This window comes from Lepisosteus oculatus, chromosome 4, assembly GCF_040954835.1.
Source record: "Lepisosteus oculatus isolate fLepOcu1 chromosome 4, fLepOcu1.hap2, whole genome shotgun sequence".
In the NCBI taxonomy this organism is placed as follows: Eukaryota; Metazoa; Chordata; class Actinopteri; order Semionotiformes; family Lepisosteidae; genus Lepisosteus; species Lepisosteus oculatus.
Genome location: NC_090699.1, coordinates 44563446 through 44580792, shown reverse-complemented (window position 1 = coordinate 44580792; position 17347 = coordinate 44563446). Strand labels below are relative to the sequence as shown.

General features: G+C 42.0%; 1 protein-coding gene across 1 annotated transcript; it reads right to left on the bottom strand.

Annotated features, from left to right (window-relative positions):
- Positions 1-2546: 2546 nt before the first annotated feature.
- cox15 (cytochrome c oxidase assembly homolog 15 (yeast)) lies at positions 2547-17232 on the bottom strand. The gene is made up of 9 exons (XM_015347867.2): positions 16767-17232; positions 15206-15393; positions 11987-12109; positions 11072-11258; positions 10385-10552; positions 9673-9754; positions 7401-7555; positions 5162-5275; positions 2547-4359 (listed from the first exon to the last, which is right to left on the bottom strand). The coding sequence occupies exons 1-9, from the start codon at positions 16848-16850 to the stop codon at positions 4228-4230; spliced, it is 1233 nt and encodes a 410-aa protein (XP_015203353.2). The 5' UTR covers positions 16851-17232; the 3' UTR covers positions 2547-4227.
- Positions 17233-17347: the final 115 nt, after the last annotated feature.

The window sequence follows — 17347 nt, the reverse complement described above, 5'->3', positions numbered from 1 at the left end:
ACACCTCTTGCATTGTACCACTGTTCTTGCTTAGAATAACTGAGTACTACTGATTCTACATTTGTCTGTCTATGCCATAGAGCATTAATGTTTGTTGCATATATGCTTCATTAAACAATATGCACTGTAAGCAATGAGCAGATATATTTCATTTTCAGCACAAATCACTCAATCAAGGTTTATCAATGCATGTACAGTACAGCATACAGCGGTGTTGTTGGCAATGAAATGCTTTGTCTGTGAGCTTGTTAAAAGGGATAGAGTGGAAGGACAGATGTTTATAGGGGTTAGGATTATGATGCAAGAAATTATACAACTGCTATTTACTATACAGTTACAGATTGTATGAATGTAACACAAGGATAGGAGGTATTTCATACAGTACAGTACGTGTCCTGAGAGTGCAAAGTGTCAGGAGAGCACCGGTGCACCCTATCAGTTCAAGTAGGTTGTCTATTCGCCAGTGGAAAATATCGACATTGCTGATGTTTTTTGGACATGAATCACTACTAATTGCCTCCTTTTAATGACTCCAGGCGTGACATGCTGGAAAATGTAATTTAAAGAGAATTAATCCGTTGAGTAAATGTTGCAGACAGACCTAATGAAAGCCACATTTGGAAGCCATATACAGTACTTCATTCGTTGCATGGATTAGTAATGGAATAGCTAAGCAAATCTTTTATTCATACTTGTGCTATTTTAATATTCTTAGGACTTTCATGTTGCTTGTCAGTAAAAGTTAACAATTTGTCAGGTTTTTTGTTCATATTCAATTTGTAAAAAATGGACAAAAGCCTTCATTTGTATGATAAGGCATTTGAACGAAAGGCAAAGAAGATGCATAAAGAGGTATTGTATTGATTCTGTTTGACATTGACTAGTCCAGTTGTATTATTTATAACTACCTATTATACTGTAAGTGTATTCATTCTGTCATTTAGAATTGCTTACACTTATATAGCGCTTTTCTAGACACTCCACTCAAAGTGCTTTACTTTTAATGGGGACTCCCCTCCACCACCACTAATGTGCAGCATCCACCCGGATGATGCGATGGCAGCTGTAGTGCGCCAAAACGCTCACCACACATCCACTATTAGTGGGGAGGAGAGCACAGAATGAAGCCAGTTCATAGATGGGGGTTAAGAGGCCATGATTGGTAAGGGCGAATGAGAAACTTGGCTGTTCCTTCTCTTAAGTTACAGTTACTCTTTCAAAATCCTGTCTGTTTGTCACTGACAAGGTAAACTGATATTTAAATACTGTAATTCACAAAAGTAATGGTTCATGGGGCATAAAAAAAGAGTGTATGGAAATCAATTTAAGATTTCTAATCAATCTGGCATGATAGCTTAGTATTTGAAAAAAGGGGGCATACTGTACTACAGCGAGCACTGGGTCAACTATATTCACAATACTGCCAACAGCAGGAAAATTCCTATTCTTTACTCAACAGCTTTTTAAAAACGGCACACATGATGTTCAAACTGATTTTTTTTTTTACACAGGAGACTTACAGCTTTGCATTGTGGATCTCCTTTTCTCATGGTTTTATTTAGTTGCACTATGCACTGTGATAGGCGAGCCAATAGCATTTAAACCACAACGCTGCAACCAAGCATTTTACACACTAGGCAGGCCCTCTCACCTTTCACAGCATTGCTTTGGGTTTTGAAACTTTTCTTCCCCCCCAATACGGCACCATTAGATAGGCTGTACATGGGGATAGGGGGTGCGGTCGGGGGAAGATTGTTGGGCTGGGGTCCCAGCTTTTTGAAAGGTTGTACCACTTAATTTCTACTTTACACCCAAAAAATTGAAAGGGACTTTTAAACTTAACATCTTAGAATAACATTTTAATATTTGTATCTTTATGTACCATTGTCTTAACATAATTCCCTGTCATAATCCAACAAAATTACATGGGTTTAAAAGCATTCTAACACCAGAAATCATGCTACTTTCCTAACCATAAATTAATTCCCCAGTTTCACTGTAGTCTGGCAGCTAAACCTGTTCATCATAATATATGGCTATTGTCTGACATACTGTTCATTAGAGGTTTTGGACTTTGGAGTGTTTTGCCCCACCATTTAAAAGCTGTGTCCCCAAAACCATTTTACTCTTTCTTGATGGGTACAGGGGAAATCACCAAACTATCCTCCCCTAGTAATGTATTTGCTATTTTATTTGTTTTTGGGTCAACAATATAGGATAACTTGGTAGGCAAAAGACAATTTCAATCTCCATCAGAATTAGGACATTCCCCTAAGCCCCGCAATGTATCTGGCTGCTGCTGTGAAATCAGTCCAGCGAAGGACAATGTCTTTTCTTGGTGGCCCATTTTCTACAAAACATTCTAAAAAGGATGCCAGGTTGCATTGAGGTGTTTGTTTTATCCCCCCCTTACCCGTTTAAGTTTAATGCAGCAGCAGCTCTCCTTGTTCTCAATGGATTTACAGGGCAGATCCCTGGCCTCCAGTATTTAAATCTCTCATTTTTGTTTGTGCATTGGGCTGTAGAAGAAGTGGCAAGTTCAGAGAGAAATTTAGTCCTGGGCAGGATTCTTTATTAGAAAGGACACATACTGTAAAGGGAACTCAGTTTCCAGGTTGTTTTTTCTGTGTTCCCTTGTCTGCAGATGGCAGGACTCTGAAACTTCCAGGCAGAAACATGCCAAGTGCTGCGCAGTATTCCCTGATGACTGGGGAGGTGTATACTGTAATTGTTTACTTTTCTAAATTTACTTCTGTAGAAAGCTGTTGTCAGGACCTGAGTTTGGTTTGATTAGCTTTTTTTTCACACTTTAACTTGCCCAGTTTGTGACAGGAAAGTTTTTGTAAACATCTCCATACAGCTGCAAGGGCAATTAAATAAAAATAAGTGGATTAGAATGACATACTGGGGAAACTTCTGTCCAATAACTTATTCAGTAGGGAAACGGATCACAGTGTTCGAAAACTGTCAGGTTTATAAATATGATTCTGTTAAGCTATTTGTGAGTCACTGCAAGTCATGGTGAACTGAACAGCTGCATGTACAGTATGAATTTATCACATTTAACAGAGAAACATGTTTATGTGCAAAGCCAACAGGTCCCCTGGCTGAGCCTCATACAGTATGTCTGATCAACAACATTAAACCACATTGATAAAAGCCAAGCTTTTCATTAATACTGATTTTAAAGGTGTTTAAAATGTCAGATTCTGATAAGGAAATCTGAATATAATTACTTATATGATCTGGGTCATGCACTGTAGGTCAGCTGTTTAAGAATTGAGGAAAGTACAGTCTAATCAGTCTTATTTCTGTTATAGATTGAGATTTGGAAATCATAGTAAGACATCCCTCTTGGCTTTCTCCGATTTGAGAAAACTAAAAAAAAAAGGCTTATCAGTAGGACATTTCTTTAATGCCCCCTCGCACTACAACAAAGCAATGTGTGGTATACATGTTGATAAGAACAACTGCAATGAATCAAGATTTCTGTCCAAGTACTGTACAGGTGATAGCCTCAAAGTAACCCAGAAGCACACAGCACACAGCAGAAAAAACTAAGCTCCTAAATGACTCTGAAAAAATATACACATAAGCAAACTGATTCTGAAAGTAATAAAGTCCAGCCCATCCTTTTTATTTTCTTGTTGGTGCATCCTTTTAAATTTCTTCATAACAGACTTGATCATGGCTTAAGATTGCTCACAAAATGGGTTCTGTTTATTGCCCAGGAGAGTTCTAACTCAAGAGTAAGAGGCAAATGCACTATGTACAGTACTTTATCCCTTTAGGACTCGTATATACTGTACATCTGCTTCAATTCCCTTATTCTCCAGATGTACAACAGGATGCTGTGCAAATTCTTCTGTAAGATATGCCATCTGCTGGCATTAATTCTGTACTGCAAAGTTCCTGTCATAAATAAACAGCACTTATTAGACAACAGAATCCTCAAGAACTGACCAGAGTGCATGAAGTCAAGCTCGCCCACATGCTTCTAAAACAATTTAATGTGGCTCTTGAGTTCTCATGTATTTGAATAACAGCTTCGGGAAGGAATGTTTGGATGTCCTGGGCTGAATTTCACCAGAATTATCCCAGTGTAGGTAAAGGCAGTGCAGACAAAGAACAGATTACAGTAGGTGAATCGGTAGCAATGCCAAAATCCAAGAGACGTGGAGACGGAAGGAGAGGGGAAGGTGGTGTCTGCTGCGTCCACCTCCTGGTTTACTTGGCAACTCTCCTGAGCTCAGCGAGTAACCAGATGGCCAAGGTGAGCAGTGCCAGAGATCCCGACTGGTGTGTGGCTGCCAGAGGCGTAGGCACATACAGGAGCAGGGTGCTGATGCCCAGCCCCACCTGAGGAGGAAGAACAGGGAGGTCACCTGACTGCAGAACAAGAGAATGCCAAAATAAAATGGACAAGGATTTTGACATGTTCTTTAATAATGCAACTTACAGTATTTCTACTGTTTAACAAACATGTGTTATTGCTAGCCATATGCCAACATCAAACCTGGATCACTGTCCCACTAAAAGTACTGGGCTTCAGTTTATTAGGGGTGATATCTTTTACTCAGCTGTTTGTTTCACTTTCAAAACCTAAAATTGTCTAAGGTCCTAAATGGGACAGACCTCAGAAGCTAAGGAAGCACCTGCTGCGTAGTGGGGCTACTGGAGCATTACAGCTGCCAGAAGTTGCCCCAAATGGGTGCTGGAGTCCAGCTAAACTTAACTGAACTGGGGTCCCGTTTTCTATGTGAAGCATTTTTTAGATTTCCCTTGGATGAGAAACACCATACAAAAGCAATCAATACTATTATGTTTTGTGGATGCCTTTACCTCAAACTATCTTGGGTGGGGGGGGGGAGCAGAGTTATGGCACTAGTGACCACTTGACTTGCAGTGGTAGGATATTGTGGACAGAGACAGATAACTGTTTCCTGCAAACATGTAATAAACGAATGAAAACGTCTCTATTACAAAAGGGTAATGAGTCATGATGACTAGAGACAAAGAAAGCAAACTTATGCTATGGGCCACTAAAACGGAATGTTCCTCATTTGGTGTCACTTTTCTGATGGAAATACAGCTTTTTAACAGGCAGCCAGTGAACATGACTGACTCTCACGCAGGCCGCAATGATGCGCGTCATGCTCACCTGCAAGTAGGCCATGGCCAGCAGGGAGGTCATGGCCATTCTGGCTCTTCTGGGCAGAGCCATTCTCCTGGAGAAGAGGTACAGGCCAGTGATGGCCGCCACTGAGCCAATACCCTGCAGAGAGATGTGGCATGGATCAATCCCAGCTTGCCAAAGCAATGCACAAAAACACGGCAGGCAGGAATAATCAGTGCTGTGGGGCCATCAAGCAAAAATGGGTTCACATTTCTTTTGTGACTTAAAACGCTTTCAAACATGCTAAAAAAAACTCATTCAGATGCTATACTATAATATAACTGCAATAGAATAAGTAAAGTCTGCCTGAAACGTTCTTTAAAGTAGTTGTATTACCCCAGCAAGATCAGCTCTAAAGGACTTCTCTGGTTATTAATAGAATGGTGACAGTTATCTTGGATCACTGCTATGCAATTGCTGAATTTCTCTGTCAGGTATAGGGGGGGAAGTCATTTAATAGAGTATTTATAATCTGTCCTTTCTACAAGAGGACTCTAAACTCTCACTTGGGATTTTTCAACTGAAAGTCAAGCCTAATAGAGAAACTACTAATTCTGTAAAGCAGGACTCTTTTTAGTTCAACTGCACCTTCATGCACAAGGACACATCCTATTTCAAAATAAAATGGAATATTTTATCGATTATCTGGTGAAAAAGGAAACCGTAATGATATGAACCCTATTTTCTTGCTAAAGGAAGCAGAGTGACATGTGAAGTATTTAAGGGACATTGCTTTTCACGCACACTGAATTAATATTTCACTCCATTGTTGTATCTGCAGAGTTTCAAGGACTCAACTTCTGCAGGTTATTATTTTTAATAAAATCTGTATTTTAATATTTTATTATGTTATTTCTGGATGCTTGACTGAAGGCGCTTTATAGGTAATGGGTCTCCCTTCCACCACTACCAATGTGTAGCCCTCACCTTGATGATGCGATGGCAACCAAAGTGCACTACACATCAGTGGGGAGGAGAACGGAGTGAGGAAGCCATTTCATAAATGAGAGCCATGATTGTTGAAGGCCGGTGGGAAATTTGGCCAGGACACCAGGTTAACACTCTTATTCATTTCGAGAAACGCCCTGGGATTGTTAATGACCATCAGACATCAGACCTCAGAACCAAGGATGGCAGGTTTTTGAAAGTATAGTGTCCATATTGCTATACTGGGGCAATAGGACCCACACAGATTGCAGGGTGAGCAAACCCCCCCCCCTCTAATAAGTCCTAATAAGTTGTAACATTAGTTGTTTGCAGGCTTTCACAACAATAACGATTTCTTATTCCTTGATAACCTCCCTGTACCAAATTCTTTTCTGTGTTTGTGCTGTAAGAAGCTCTTGCCAAAAAAGCCTGTATTGCACAGAATATTAGAATGTCTCCCTGCCCTAACCATTAATGTTTTGCAGTAACAGCACCGTTTATGCCTAGTAATATGTAGATTTTTAATATTTGGGGTGGCACAGTGGCATCACTCTCATAGTTCTGGGGTCCAGGGTCTAATATCAGATGGGGTGCACTGATCCAACACCACCTGGATCAATTAGCTACTAAATGAGCTGGGGGGGGTCAATGACCACCTCTTGGTTGCAAACTTTGTTATGTTCTGAGCAGGGTATAGTTCTGCTTTGCTCTACATGCTCCAGGTTGCCTTGAGCCCTAAAAGCAATAATCCAGCTGATTATCTGGACAGATGTACAGTAGATATATTTTTGTTGTTGGATCTGCAAGATTCTCTCTTGGACAGAAGATGTCTTGTGTCTTATGAGCCAATTGTTATTTTGCTTCATCAATGAAAGTAATACAATTGGACCTTTTTGTTAACATCTTGCATTTAGGAGCATTTTTGGTAATTGTGGTCAGAGACTGTTCACAGACCTTTAAAAAAGTGCAACGCTACCCTTTACACTTGTAACTATACATCCTAATATTCTTTATACCCTTTTCACACTTCCCCACATTGTGGAGTAGGCAGAACTGACAAAGACATTCATATTAAGCCTAATTTCTCCTTTTAAACAGCTTTTCAAATTTCACTAAAATGGTTATGATTAAGCTAAAGTTAGAGGATCTGGTGTTTAACAAATGGACATTCTTCCCCACACGATATGAGGCTTAAAAGAATACAACAAATGCCCAGTAACAATTGACTGGACATGCCCGTGCCTCAAGCCCTTCTGTGAGGGTCTGCAGAGGGTTAAAAAAGAAGCCCTTGGGTTACCAGGATGCGGTGGTCGAACTGGACGGTGGTGGGGTTCTCAAAGAAGTTCTTGAGGGTGGGGGAGAAGGCCAGCAGGTCATCGGGGATCCAGCTCTCGCCCATTTTAGGGAAGGAGTTATAGACCAGGCCAGCATCTAATCCTGCCACAAATGCCCCTGGAACAAACAGAGCGTCTCAACTCAAAAGTCAGCCTCATGGATTGTCTTTGGTGACACCATCTCTTTCAGCTGTTATTTTGCCAGAATACTTTTGATTCTACCTCAACAGTGCACAACACACAACAGGCAGCAACAGGGCCATAGGATGCGTGCTGTGTTCTGTCCAAAAAAGGACAATTGCTTTTGTCAATGTCACAGTTGCATCCCTGGAATCTGCATATCTATCAAAAATGCATAAAATGAAATTATACAATACTTTCAGAAAGGTTTAACTTTAACCCCATTCTTGTCCCCTGACAGTGCACTGACTGACTTACATTACTCTAAGTATTTAAATGGGATTTGCATTTACAGATATTTTGCAAAAAAAAGTATTTAAGGAACATGTTTTTCCTTCTCCTTATTCAACTATCTTCCAGCCGTTTTGTTTTCAATGTCATCTGAAACCAAGTAGGATATTTTATGATGTGCTATGTTTTCAGTTTTGTATAAGTGATTTAATAATGGAGTCATCAGAAACCCAACTAAGATGACAGTACGTTTTGAATTTGGATTGTTAAAAGAAAACGGGGGAAAAAAATGGGCATTCTTTTTTCCCCAACTAGGAATTAACTTCTACTTGTTTCCTTGCAGCCTAAACACTGACACTACTCCACAATTCCTGCTGGCACAATTTTAGGTTTTCATCTTTGTTCCAATTTGATCTCTGTGTGACCAGCAGCCATGACTAGTTAGCCAACGCAGGTTCCCAGCTCCACCATGACTGGGTGAGCACCCACTCTTGAAAAGGGTTTAGTCCGACCAACAGGGACTGAGAAATCAATCAAGGCTATTGACATGCAGAAGGCAAACAGCAGCAGCATTTATCAGATTAGTTGTAAACATGTTCCTTTATTTGTCTGCCTCTGTGCATCTGCCTGGTGATGGCCATGACTCCCATGTTACGCCCTGTGATTCAGCAATATGTTATAGCTTGACAAAACCTGCAACAGGAATTAGAGGCTTCTTAATAAGAAGCTGTGAAGGGTTAGGGAGCGTGTGGCTGTGGGGGGATGGGTGTTGCGCCACAGAGGACCCAGAATCAAACCTGTTAAAGAACTGGTTCAACTTTTTTTTTTTTTTTTTCAGGAGAGCAAGCTCTGTCATTGGGTCTGACCTGGACCCCTTGGAGGTAGTGGCTGAGAGGAGAATGATGTCCAAACTAGAGGCCATCATGGACAACTTCTCCCATCCCCTCTATGACAGGCTTGCAGGAATGAAGAGCACGTTCAGCAATAGACTGATTCATCCACGGTGCGACAGGGAGCGCTACAGGAGGTCATTCTTGCCGTCTGCCATAAGACTGTACAACGCATCCACCTTGCGTCTTGGCAGAGGCAACAGTGACAGTGACCTGTTTCTGGACTAAACGCATATACACATCTACTGCTACATCTCTTCTCTTTCTTTTTCTTTTTCCCGTTTACAACCACTTTTGTGCAATATATGCCAGGGACCTGTGCAATACATTTATATTTATATCTATGGTTACATCTACATTTATATTCATACGTGTGATACGATTTTCTGTGTACTGTTCTGTTCTAGTTTCCTCTTGTGTGTCCGGACTGTGAGTAACTCTTGTATTGTATTGTATGTATTGTACTATTATTATATAATTCATTACACTGTGACTGTGTTGTGTGTGTAAAGCTGCTGTTGCACTGCAATTTCCCTCACGGGATCAATAAAGTATCTATCTATCTAATAACAGATGGATGCTTAATAATGTACGACACATTCTTCTGTGCACCAAAAGCTCTTCTCTCCTAATTTATAACACATATTACAAACCAGAAATAAAAAGAGAATATCTGTTAGAGCTGTAACCTTGTCCAGCAGGAAGACGGGCAAGGGCCCTCTCATTTCTCTGTTCATTAAATCAGTGAATTGTCCACATTAATTCTCAATAAGTATGGTAGTCTATCCTAGACTATGTCAACTGCAAAAGAAAAAATGAAGGTGCTTGAAGCTGTCGGGCACATAAGGATAAAATGTCAAGACTGCTTGTCTTAGTAGGGCGGGCGTCTGCACTGTGACTGCTCAGAAGGGCACCACAGGCTGAGAGGGGTTACCTGACAGAGCTGTGAGGAAGACTAGGCCGCCTGTGCCCCGGGCAAATCTCCTGAGCAGGGTTAACTGACGCGTCGCAGGCAGCTGTAACACAAGAGGGAAGTAATTCAAAAAGCAGGTCATCTTAATGGACTGGAGGGTCAGCTTGGTAAAAACTATAACTATACAAATAAAAAACCCATAATGATTACATAATTGTATGTGTATGACACCCAATAGCTTGCGGAGAAAAGCGTGGGAGGATTAAGGCGAACATTTTGAAACTCCTAAAGAATAGGATTTAGCACCGAAAGAGGGATGTTTTTTCACAGCTGTGGAATTTAGTCAAGAAACACAGTATATGGTAAAAGTTCCAAATTTGTGTGCGGTCGAGAAACGCAGCCAAAGGGTTAAAGTGGAGGACCATGCATCCTTGGCTGAGGTGAGGCCCACCTCTTGAAAGGTCCTGCATAACAGTAAGCAGCACTATACGTGAGAGCTGCATGAGTCCTACACGTTATGATCTACTGAGTGTGCTCTGTGCTTGCAGTGTGAGTTACACTGGATGGTGCAGATGATAATTTCAGAGCGAGCACATAAAGTATGTTATCTTGTTACTGGCACAAAAACGTTGTAGCAAGGACCCACATTGGGCAAGACATAAAAACAAAGTAATGGTCAATTAAAAAAAATAAAAAAGGCAAATCCTCCTGCAGGGCACACGATTCGCTTTACCGTGTGTGGAGGCAGCATCAGAGTCAGGCCGGTCCACAAGCTGGCGCAGTAGAGCACCAGTGCAGAGCCCAGGTGGGCAGCCAGCCTGTACTGGCTAACCCGAGGGACATCATAGGACTCTGGCTTCTCTTCCAGGCCACTCTTCACCATGTACCAGCCCAGCAGGCCCTGCCAGCACAGACGACAGAGCTTACATTAGATGTTATAGACACTACCCCTTAAAATGTGATTATAAATGTCCGTTTTCCTACACACAAACATTTGTCATAAATCGTAGTTTCCAATGACATAAACTGATTCCCATGTGATTCACTTGTCCTACTTCACTTTGCGTAGCATCACAACTCAGTGATATTGATCTTCATCCTAGGAATTTAATTTTTACAGTCTCATTTAAGGAGTTTCAGTTTATTCAGCCTATCAACAACATACAACATTATCACGATAAAGGAAAAAGAGAATGGTGATCATTATGAACTGCCTGTGACTATAAAAATACTCACACAAGTAGCATAGCATTAATGATAATTGGAGTCTGTGGACAGACAACTAAATATAACAAAAAAATATGAATTCCTGAACTGTTGCAGTATTTTAATTCAAAAATCTCAACTGTCTCTCGGTGTTTAGAATGACTTAATTGACTTTTTCAATGGCATGAAAAGAACTTGTCCCATGCCCTCTGACCTGGAAGCAGACAAAGCCGCAGAGCCCCAGGACACGGCCCTTCATAGTTCGGTTGAGATAGCCCCGTCTCCAGAAGTAGACAGCAGGAAGGATGTAAGCCAGCCCCACCAGCCTACCCCACATCCGGTGGGAGTACTCCATGAACCAGATGAACTTGAACTCTGGCAGAGTCATGTCATGGTTCAAGCTACACAAAGACACAGAGACACTCATTTCTCGAAGTTTACTCCATAGCCTGTTGTTCTCCCCCCATAAACTGGCAGTTTCACAACGACGGAATAGTCTAATCCAATTTTACTGCAAATGACTCTTGTGTTTCAGCAAATGGAACTATTCATCCCTGTGAACTTAATTACACAAAACAGCACAGGCAGCTTGGTCACAGTATGATATTACAAAATAAATGAAGATGGGGGGGGGGGGAACTGGATCATTCATCTGGCATTGAAGGAGATCGGCACACTTCCAATATCAAACTTGAGTCCTGTGCTCAAAAATGGATTTTCTGCAAAAAAAGGACTTGAGACATTTTGAATGTAAAATGTACTACATTTATGTTTTAATACTCTTTGACATGCTTGAGCTCTGCTGATTTACAGAAAGGTGAGGAATGTTCATGCTGTCTGAAGTAAGGAGCTATGAGATCACTGCTGCCATACATTTGGAAACACTGCTGATGATTAACAAGGGATTAAGTTAAATGGACTGTTTTAGGAGAGACACACAAAGGTTGTTTAAAATATTCATGCGCAGCCAGTCTGATCGATCACTGCAGGGTCACATGCGTCTAGGTCAAACACCAGCATGCTTCAGCCATCCCACTCCCCATCCATTTTTGACAAGCAGGTAAATTTCACAGATGGTGGCCTCAGACTGAGGCTAGTCTCACTTACAAGCAGTGGGATTCGAACTCACAATTTGAACTCGGGGAACTGCTGGTACTTCTGGAACTCCGCCTCCCACTCGCCCTGGCTGCCTGGGGGCTTCATCTCTTTGATCAGGTGCCAGTCCACCATGGAGAGGCCAGACTCCGTCAGCCTGGGGTGCATAAACACCAACAACCAGTGACCTTCACACAGCTACACCGACTGCTTTTACCAGCACACTGGGTGCGAAAGACAATCCCGAACATGAGCACTGCCTGACAAGGCATTCTTTGAAGCACTTTCCACCCAAAAGAAATTTAAAATCCAGCTAATATTCCCAGTTGCCAAGTCCTCCCCACTCTCCAACTCTGTTGATGTGACTCTCAGTAACCTGCCAAAGCGAAATGCTAAATGAGCACTGAAGTGGCCCTGCAGTCAGATGTCTACAGTTCTCTAGGGCTCTGCATGGGCCAGAAGACCGTTCACTCCAAATCACCTTCCAAAAGTTTATGTATAACCAGGTTTGGATATTATAGATCTATTATCCCCAGAATTGGACACTTAACCTTCCAAGTCTCTCTATTCAATTCAATTCAAGGTGTTTTATTAGCATGACCAATGGGTACAATCAGTGTTGCCAAAGCAAATAAAAATAATAAAATTAACACGAAACAAAACAAAAAATAAAAGTAAAATAAAGTCTACAGACATTTACAACAAAGACATATCATAAAATTTACATAGACTTCAGACAGATGGAGCATTATTTGGGGACAAACTTACTATTCCTCAGGCTGTGACAGGAGATCACATACTGGGCTGCCAGCTCAATTGAGTTACCATCTCCCTCTCCCAGTAATGAGGGATTCTGGCAGGTGTGGGAACTCTGGGATTAGATTTCTGAATTTAGGGAAGAATGGTTCTGTAATCCCAGAGTATCTGTCACAATGCAGTAGGAAGTGCACCTCTGTCTCTATTTCTCCCCGCTGGCAGTGTGAGCACAGCCTGTCCTCTCTGGGCAGCCAGGTCTGCCTGTGTCGCCCAGTTTCTATGGCCAGGCTGTGGTCACTGAGCCTGTACTTTGTCAGGGTCTGTTTCTTTTTGCTGTTTCTTATCTTGGTAAAATATTCGGCTAGTGTGTATTGTCTGTTTAGGGTTCTGTAGCATTCCAGTTTATGTTGTGTTTGTGTGTGTGTGTGTGTCTCAGCGTGTGAGATATTGCTGTTTGATCTGGTCAGGTCAGTGAGCCTCAGGACCAGCTGGCTCAGGGGGCTCTGTTTTCAGCTCAGCTCTTGGCTCAGAGGGGCTTTGTGGTGGTAGGAAGTTTGGTTGCTGTTTTTAGGTGTAGCCAATACTTTAATACTCTTTTCTGTATGTTTATCAATAGTGGGTACTGGCCTAATTCGTCCCTGCATCCATTGTTAGGTGTTTTTCTCTGCACACGGAGGATGTTTCTACAGATCTCCATGTGCAGAGTTTATGTGGGGTGTTTGTCCCATTGAGTATAATCCTGGTCTTTGAGGGGACACCACACTTCACTGCCGTATAGGGCAATGGGTTGGATTACACTTTCAAATATTTGGAGCCAGATTCTTGTTGGTGGGTTGATGCTCTTCTTATTGCGTAGAAAGCCCTGAGTGCCTTCTTCCTCAGTGCCTCCAATGCCAGGTCAAAACTCCCAAATGAGCTGATGGTGCGACCGAGACATGTGTAGCTGGATGTGTGCTCCAAAGTGTTGTTGAGTGTGAATTTGTACCTGTTTCCCTGAGGTCTGGCTGTCTTCTGGAAAACCATAACTCTGGTCTTGTCCAGATTGACTGTCAGTGCCAGTGTCAGTGTCTGACAGTACTGCTCCAGCAGTGCCAGGTTCTGCAGCAGCCCCTGTTCTGAGGGCGACAGCAGGACCAGGTCATCTGCATAGAGCAGGAATTTGATTTCTGTGTCATGTAGTGTGAAACCGGGAGCTGCAGACCGTTCCAACATTCCTGCTAATTCGTTGATATAGATATTGAACAGTGTTGGGCTCAGGCTGCAATGCTGTCTCTCCCCACGGCCTTGGGTGAAGAATTTGGTTGTTTCCAATTTTCACTGCACATTTGCTCTCTGAATACACTGATTTAATTATGTTAAACAATTTGCCCCCCTATGCCACCTTGGAGTAGTTTATAAAACAATCTTTCATGCCAATTCGAGACAAATGCTTTTTTGAAATCGACAAAGTAGGCAAAAAAATTCCTTTGTGTTTTTGGTGGATGTGTTTGTCTATCAGTGTGTGTAAGGTGTTAATGTGATCAGACGTGCGTTGATCTGGTTAGAAGCCAATCTGACTCTTGCTCAGGACATTGTGTTCGGTAAGGAAGGCCAGTATTCATGTATTTAGGATACTGCAGAATACCTTCCTCAGGTTACTGTTCACACAGATGCCCCAGTAGTTGTTGGGATCAAATCTATCTCCACTCTTATAGATGGGCATAATCAGGCCTCGGTTCCAGGCCTCGGGGAAACATCCGGCTGTCATGATGAGATTGAGGAGTTTGAGCAGGGCTTGTGTTGCAACTTTGGGCTGCTGTGTCTCAGCATCTCATTGTTGACTCCATCTTGGCCACAGGCTTTGCGTGGTCTGAGGGCTTGGAGTCCAATAGCTCCTGCTCAGTGACTGGGGAGTCTAAGGGGTTTTGGTTGTCTTTGATAGATAATTCCAAAATTTCAAGTTTTTCATAAATGGTGTTTTGGTCTGATTAATTTGTTTTTGGGAGCTTTTGAGAAGAGATTTTCAAAATATGTTTGCCAGATTGTTCCATTTTGTGTGGCCAAGTTTATGCCTAATTTGTTGGTTTGATACGGAGTGTTTAGGAATGTGTCCAACAGTGTCTGAATTTCTTCATTGCCCAGTGCAGTTTGGTCTAGGTCTGTCTAAGTTGTCTGTGTCCCATCTGTACGCCTGGTCATACAGCAGGCTGGGCTGTGTCAGTGTTTCTCTGTGCTGTGCTGCATACTATGACAAAAGTATAAACTATATGCCTGATTTCTAGAGTATTTCAGTTCAATCTAAAGTCCATTAAATTGGGGATTTACTGTAATTCACTTAGTTTATGTCATCTGCGCTGAATGATGCCTTATGACTTGACAGTCAGAGTGATGTGTTTGCAGAGCACCAGAAAAGGAATATGCTATGCAAATCAAACTTATATCAATGTCTCTCCTGGAGTTTTACATTTTCTAAAAGTACTTTAAACTCCCAAAACCGTCCCCTGTAGATTCGTCTCACCTTGTGACACCACCGAGTACAACAGCCCCTACCACCATCCCACTGCAGGCTAGCAGCCAGCGCCCCACGATCCGGTCTGTGGCCCCGTTGGGGATGAATCCCGCAGCTGTGCCTGACTGGGCGCCAGCCTCCGCTGCGACAGAGCTGTGCCCCCTTTTCACCAGTGGGTCCCTCCATGAGACTCTCTGCTGCAAGGCAAAGGGACAGAACTGCATGAGTGCAGCCCTCTCGGGTTCATCTCCTCAGCTCCTCTAGAGCAGCCGTTCAAGGTGGAGGAGTTGCTCGTCTCCCAGCTATGGAAGATGTTCAAAGTTTCATCTTATCCACTGTTTCCCAACCACTTCATCCAATTCAGGGTCACAGCCTATCACAACCCGGTCACAACCCGAGGAGAACATGCAAGCTCCACGCAGACAGCACCCCAGGTCTGGAACTGAACCCAGGGCCTCAGCACTGTGAGGCAGCAATGCTAACCACTGCCCCACCACGCTGCCCAAAGTTTTATTAAATTTAAAAATTGCATAAAATTAAATGAAAGCCTGAACTTCAGCTTTTCTAACAAAGTTTTTTCACAAGTCTCAAATTGATCAAAGCACTGCATGTTATTCTGGAACTTTGGTGCTAAAGACCACTAGGGGGCATCCTATGTTCAAGGACACAGGGTCACAAACTCATTAGGTGTGCTGATTGGTAGAACCTATGGTCATCTGTAACTCTGTTCACAGCGATGGTTGACAACCAACAGCTGCCTGGTCTGCTAACTATTAGGGCTTTTTAGTCAAGTTGATAATGGCTGCTTGTGAGGACCAGATACAATTGTGCTGCTGTATTTAGTTACCAGGCCACCGTTTGAGCTACGTACCAGAGAAATCGACTGGATATCTCTGAGACCAAACATCTAAATTTCCAACTTCAAGGAAGCACAGAAAAAGGCATGTCAACAGAACCAAGCACACAGTTTTCCAAATGCAGCGTAAGGTGCTGCATTTCAATCCTTAATATACAGAGTACAATTTCTTGAGGAGCTATTTGCTTGGCCTAAAAAAGCAACCAGTTCCTCCTAAATACATTACTCTATGAATGTAATCATTCATACAGTAATACAATTCATAAAACGGTTCAATAATCCTTCTCCGGGATCAAAGGACTAAGTGTTTTAGCTGTTCTCTTCTCGGCTATTCAAACGAAGTGACAGTGGCGTTATGCTTTCGTAAGAATTGTCTCGTCGAGCTCTCGGACATTTCACCTTAGCACGTCTCACTTTATGAATAAGATCATGAACGACAATTTTTAGTAATGGGGAGTACAGAATTTCTTTGAGTAACTAATGTGCGCTATACCTGTATTACGCTACCACCTCTCCACACGTTGCTGTAACCGTCAAACAGACAAACCTAGTTATCAGGCTGATCTGATGCCTTAGTTTACTAACTCTCCTACCATGATGCTAGACGTTACACTAATCTAGCTTTTCTCTCCTTTAAGTCTTGTGATGCTAGCAGCTTGATCATCATTTCGACATACAGTACCTGACCTACAGTAAGTGATCGTTTTGACTTACCTGTATGTTATTCCTCAGCTGGAACCTCTGCCTTGCAGTCCGACAACCACACGCCACCAGACTTCGCAAATTCGTGAGCAGCATCTCTTAATAACTGCAACGTTCCCTAAGCTTTGACATTAAATGCAACAAATACTAACAACCCTTACAGAACATGCCACCATAGTGCAAGAACAGTTACTCAATGTAGGCGACCTTTTACCTTTGACTTCTTGAAACAATGACATCAGGAAATATAGATTGTTTTATTTTTTCTCATAACAATTAATATCAAATTATGTTATGTAAAACGTTTCACTAATAACATTCAGCAAAAAGTAACCTAAATATGTTTAAATATTCCGGGTCAGTTTCATGTCTGAAGCCTTCACTGCAGCGACGATCTACTCTTCACGTGACAAGGGTCCGCGGCAATTGGTAGCTCAAGATATTATAACTATTGTGCATTTAAAAATTATTACCATAGTGATTATAGTAGCAGAAACCCTTTGTAATTTCATCAAAATTGTTATTGAAGTAATTTTAGGATATCCGATAGATTCTATAATATTAACATACATTAATATACCGCCAAGCTCCAA

Bases quoted from the DNA above. Each gene is read 5' to 3' on its own strand.
- cox15 (XM_015347867.2), bottom strand. From the start codon at position 16,850: ATGCTGCTCACGAATTTGCGAAGTCTGGTGGCGTGTGGTTGTCGGACT. The intron at 12,110-15,205 runs GTGAGACGAATC...TATGCACCCCAG, and splicing joins GTACTCGGTGGTGTCACAAG to GCTGACGGAGTCTGGCCTCT. The intron at 4,360-5,161 runs GTGAGCATGACG...CTTCCTCCTCAG, and splicing joins TGGCCATGGCCTACTTGCAG to GTGGGGCTGGGCATCAGCAC.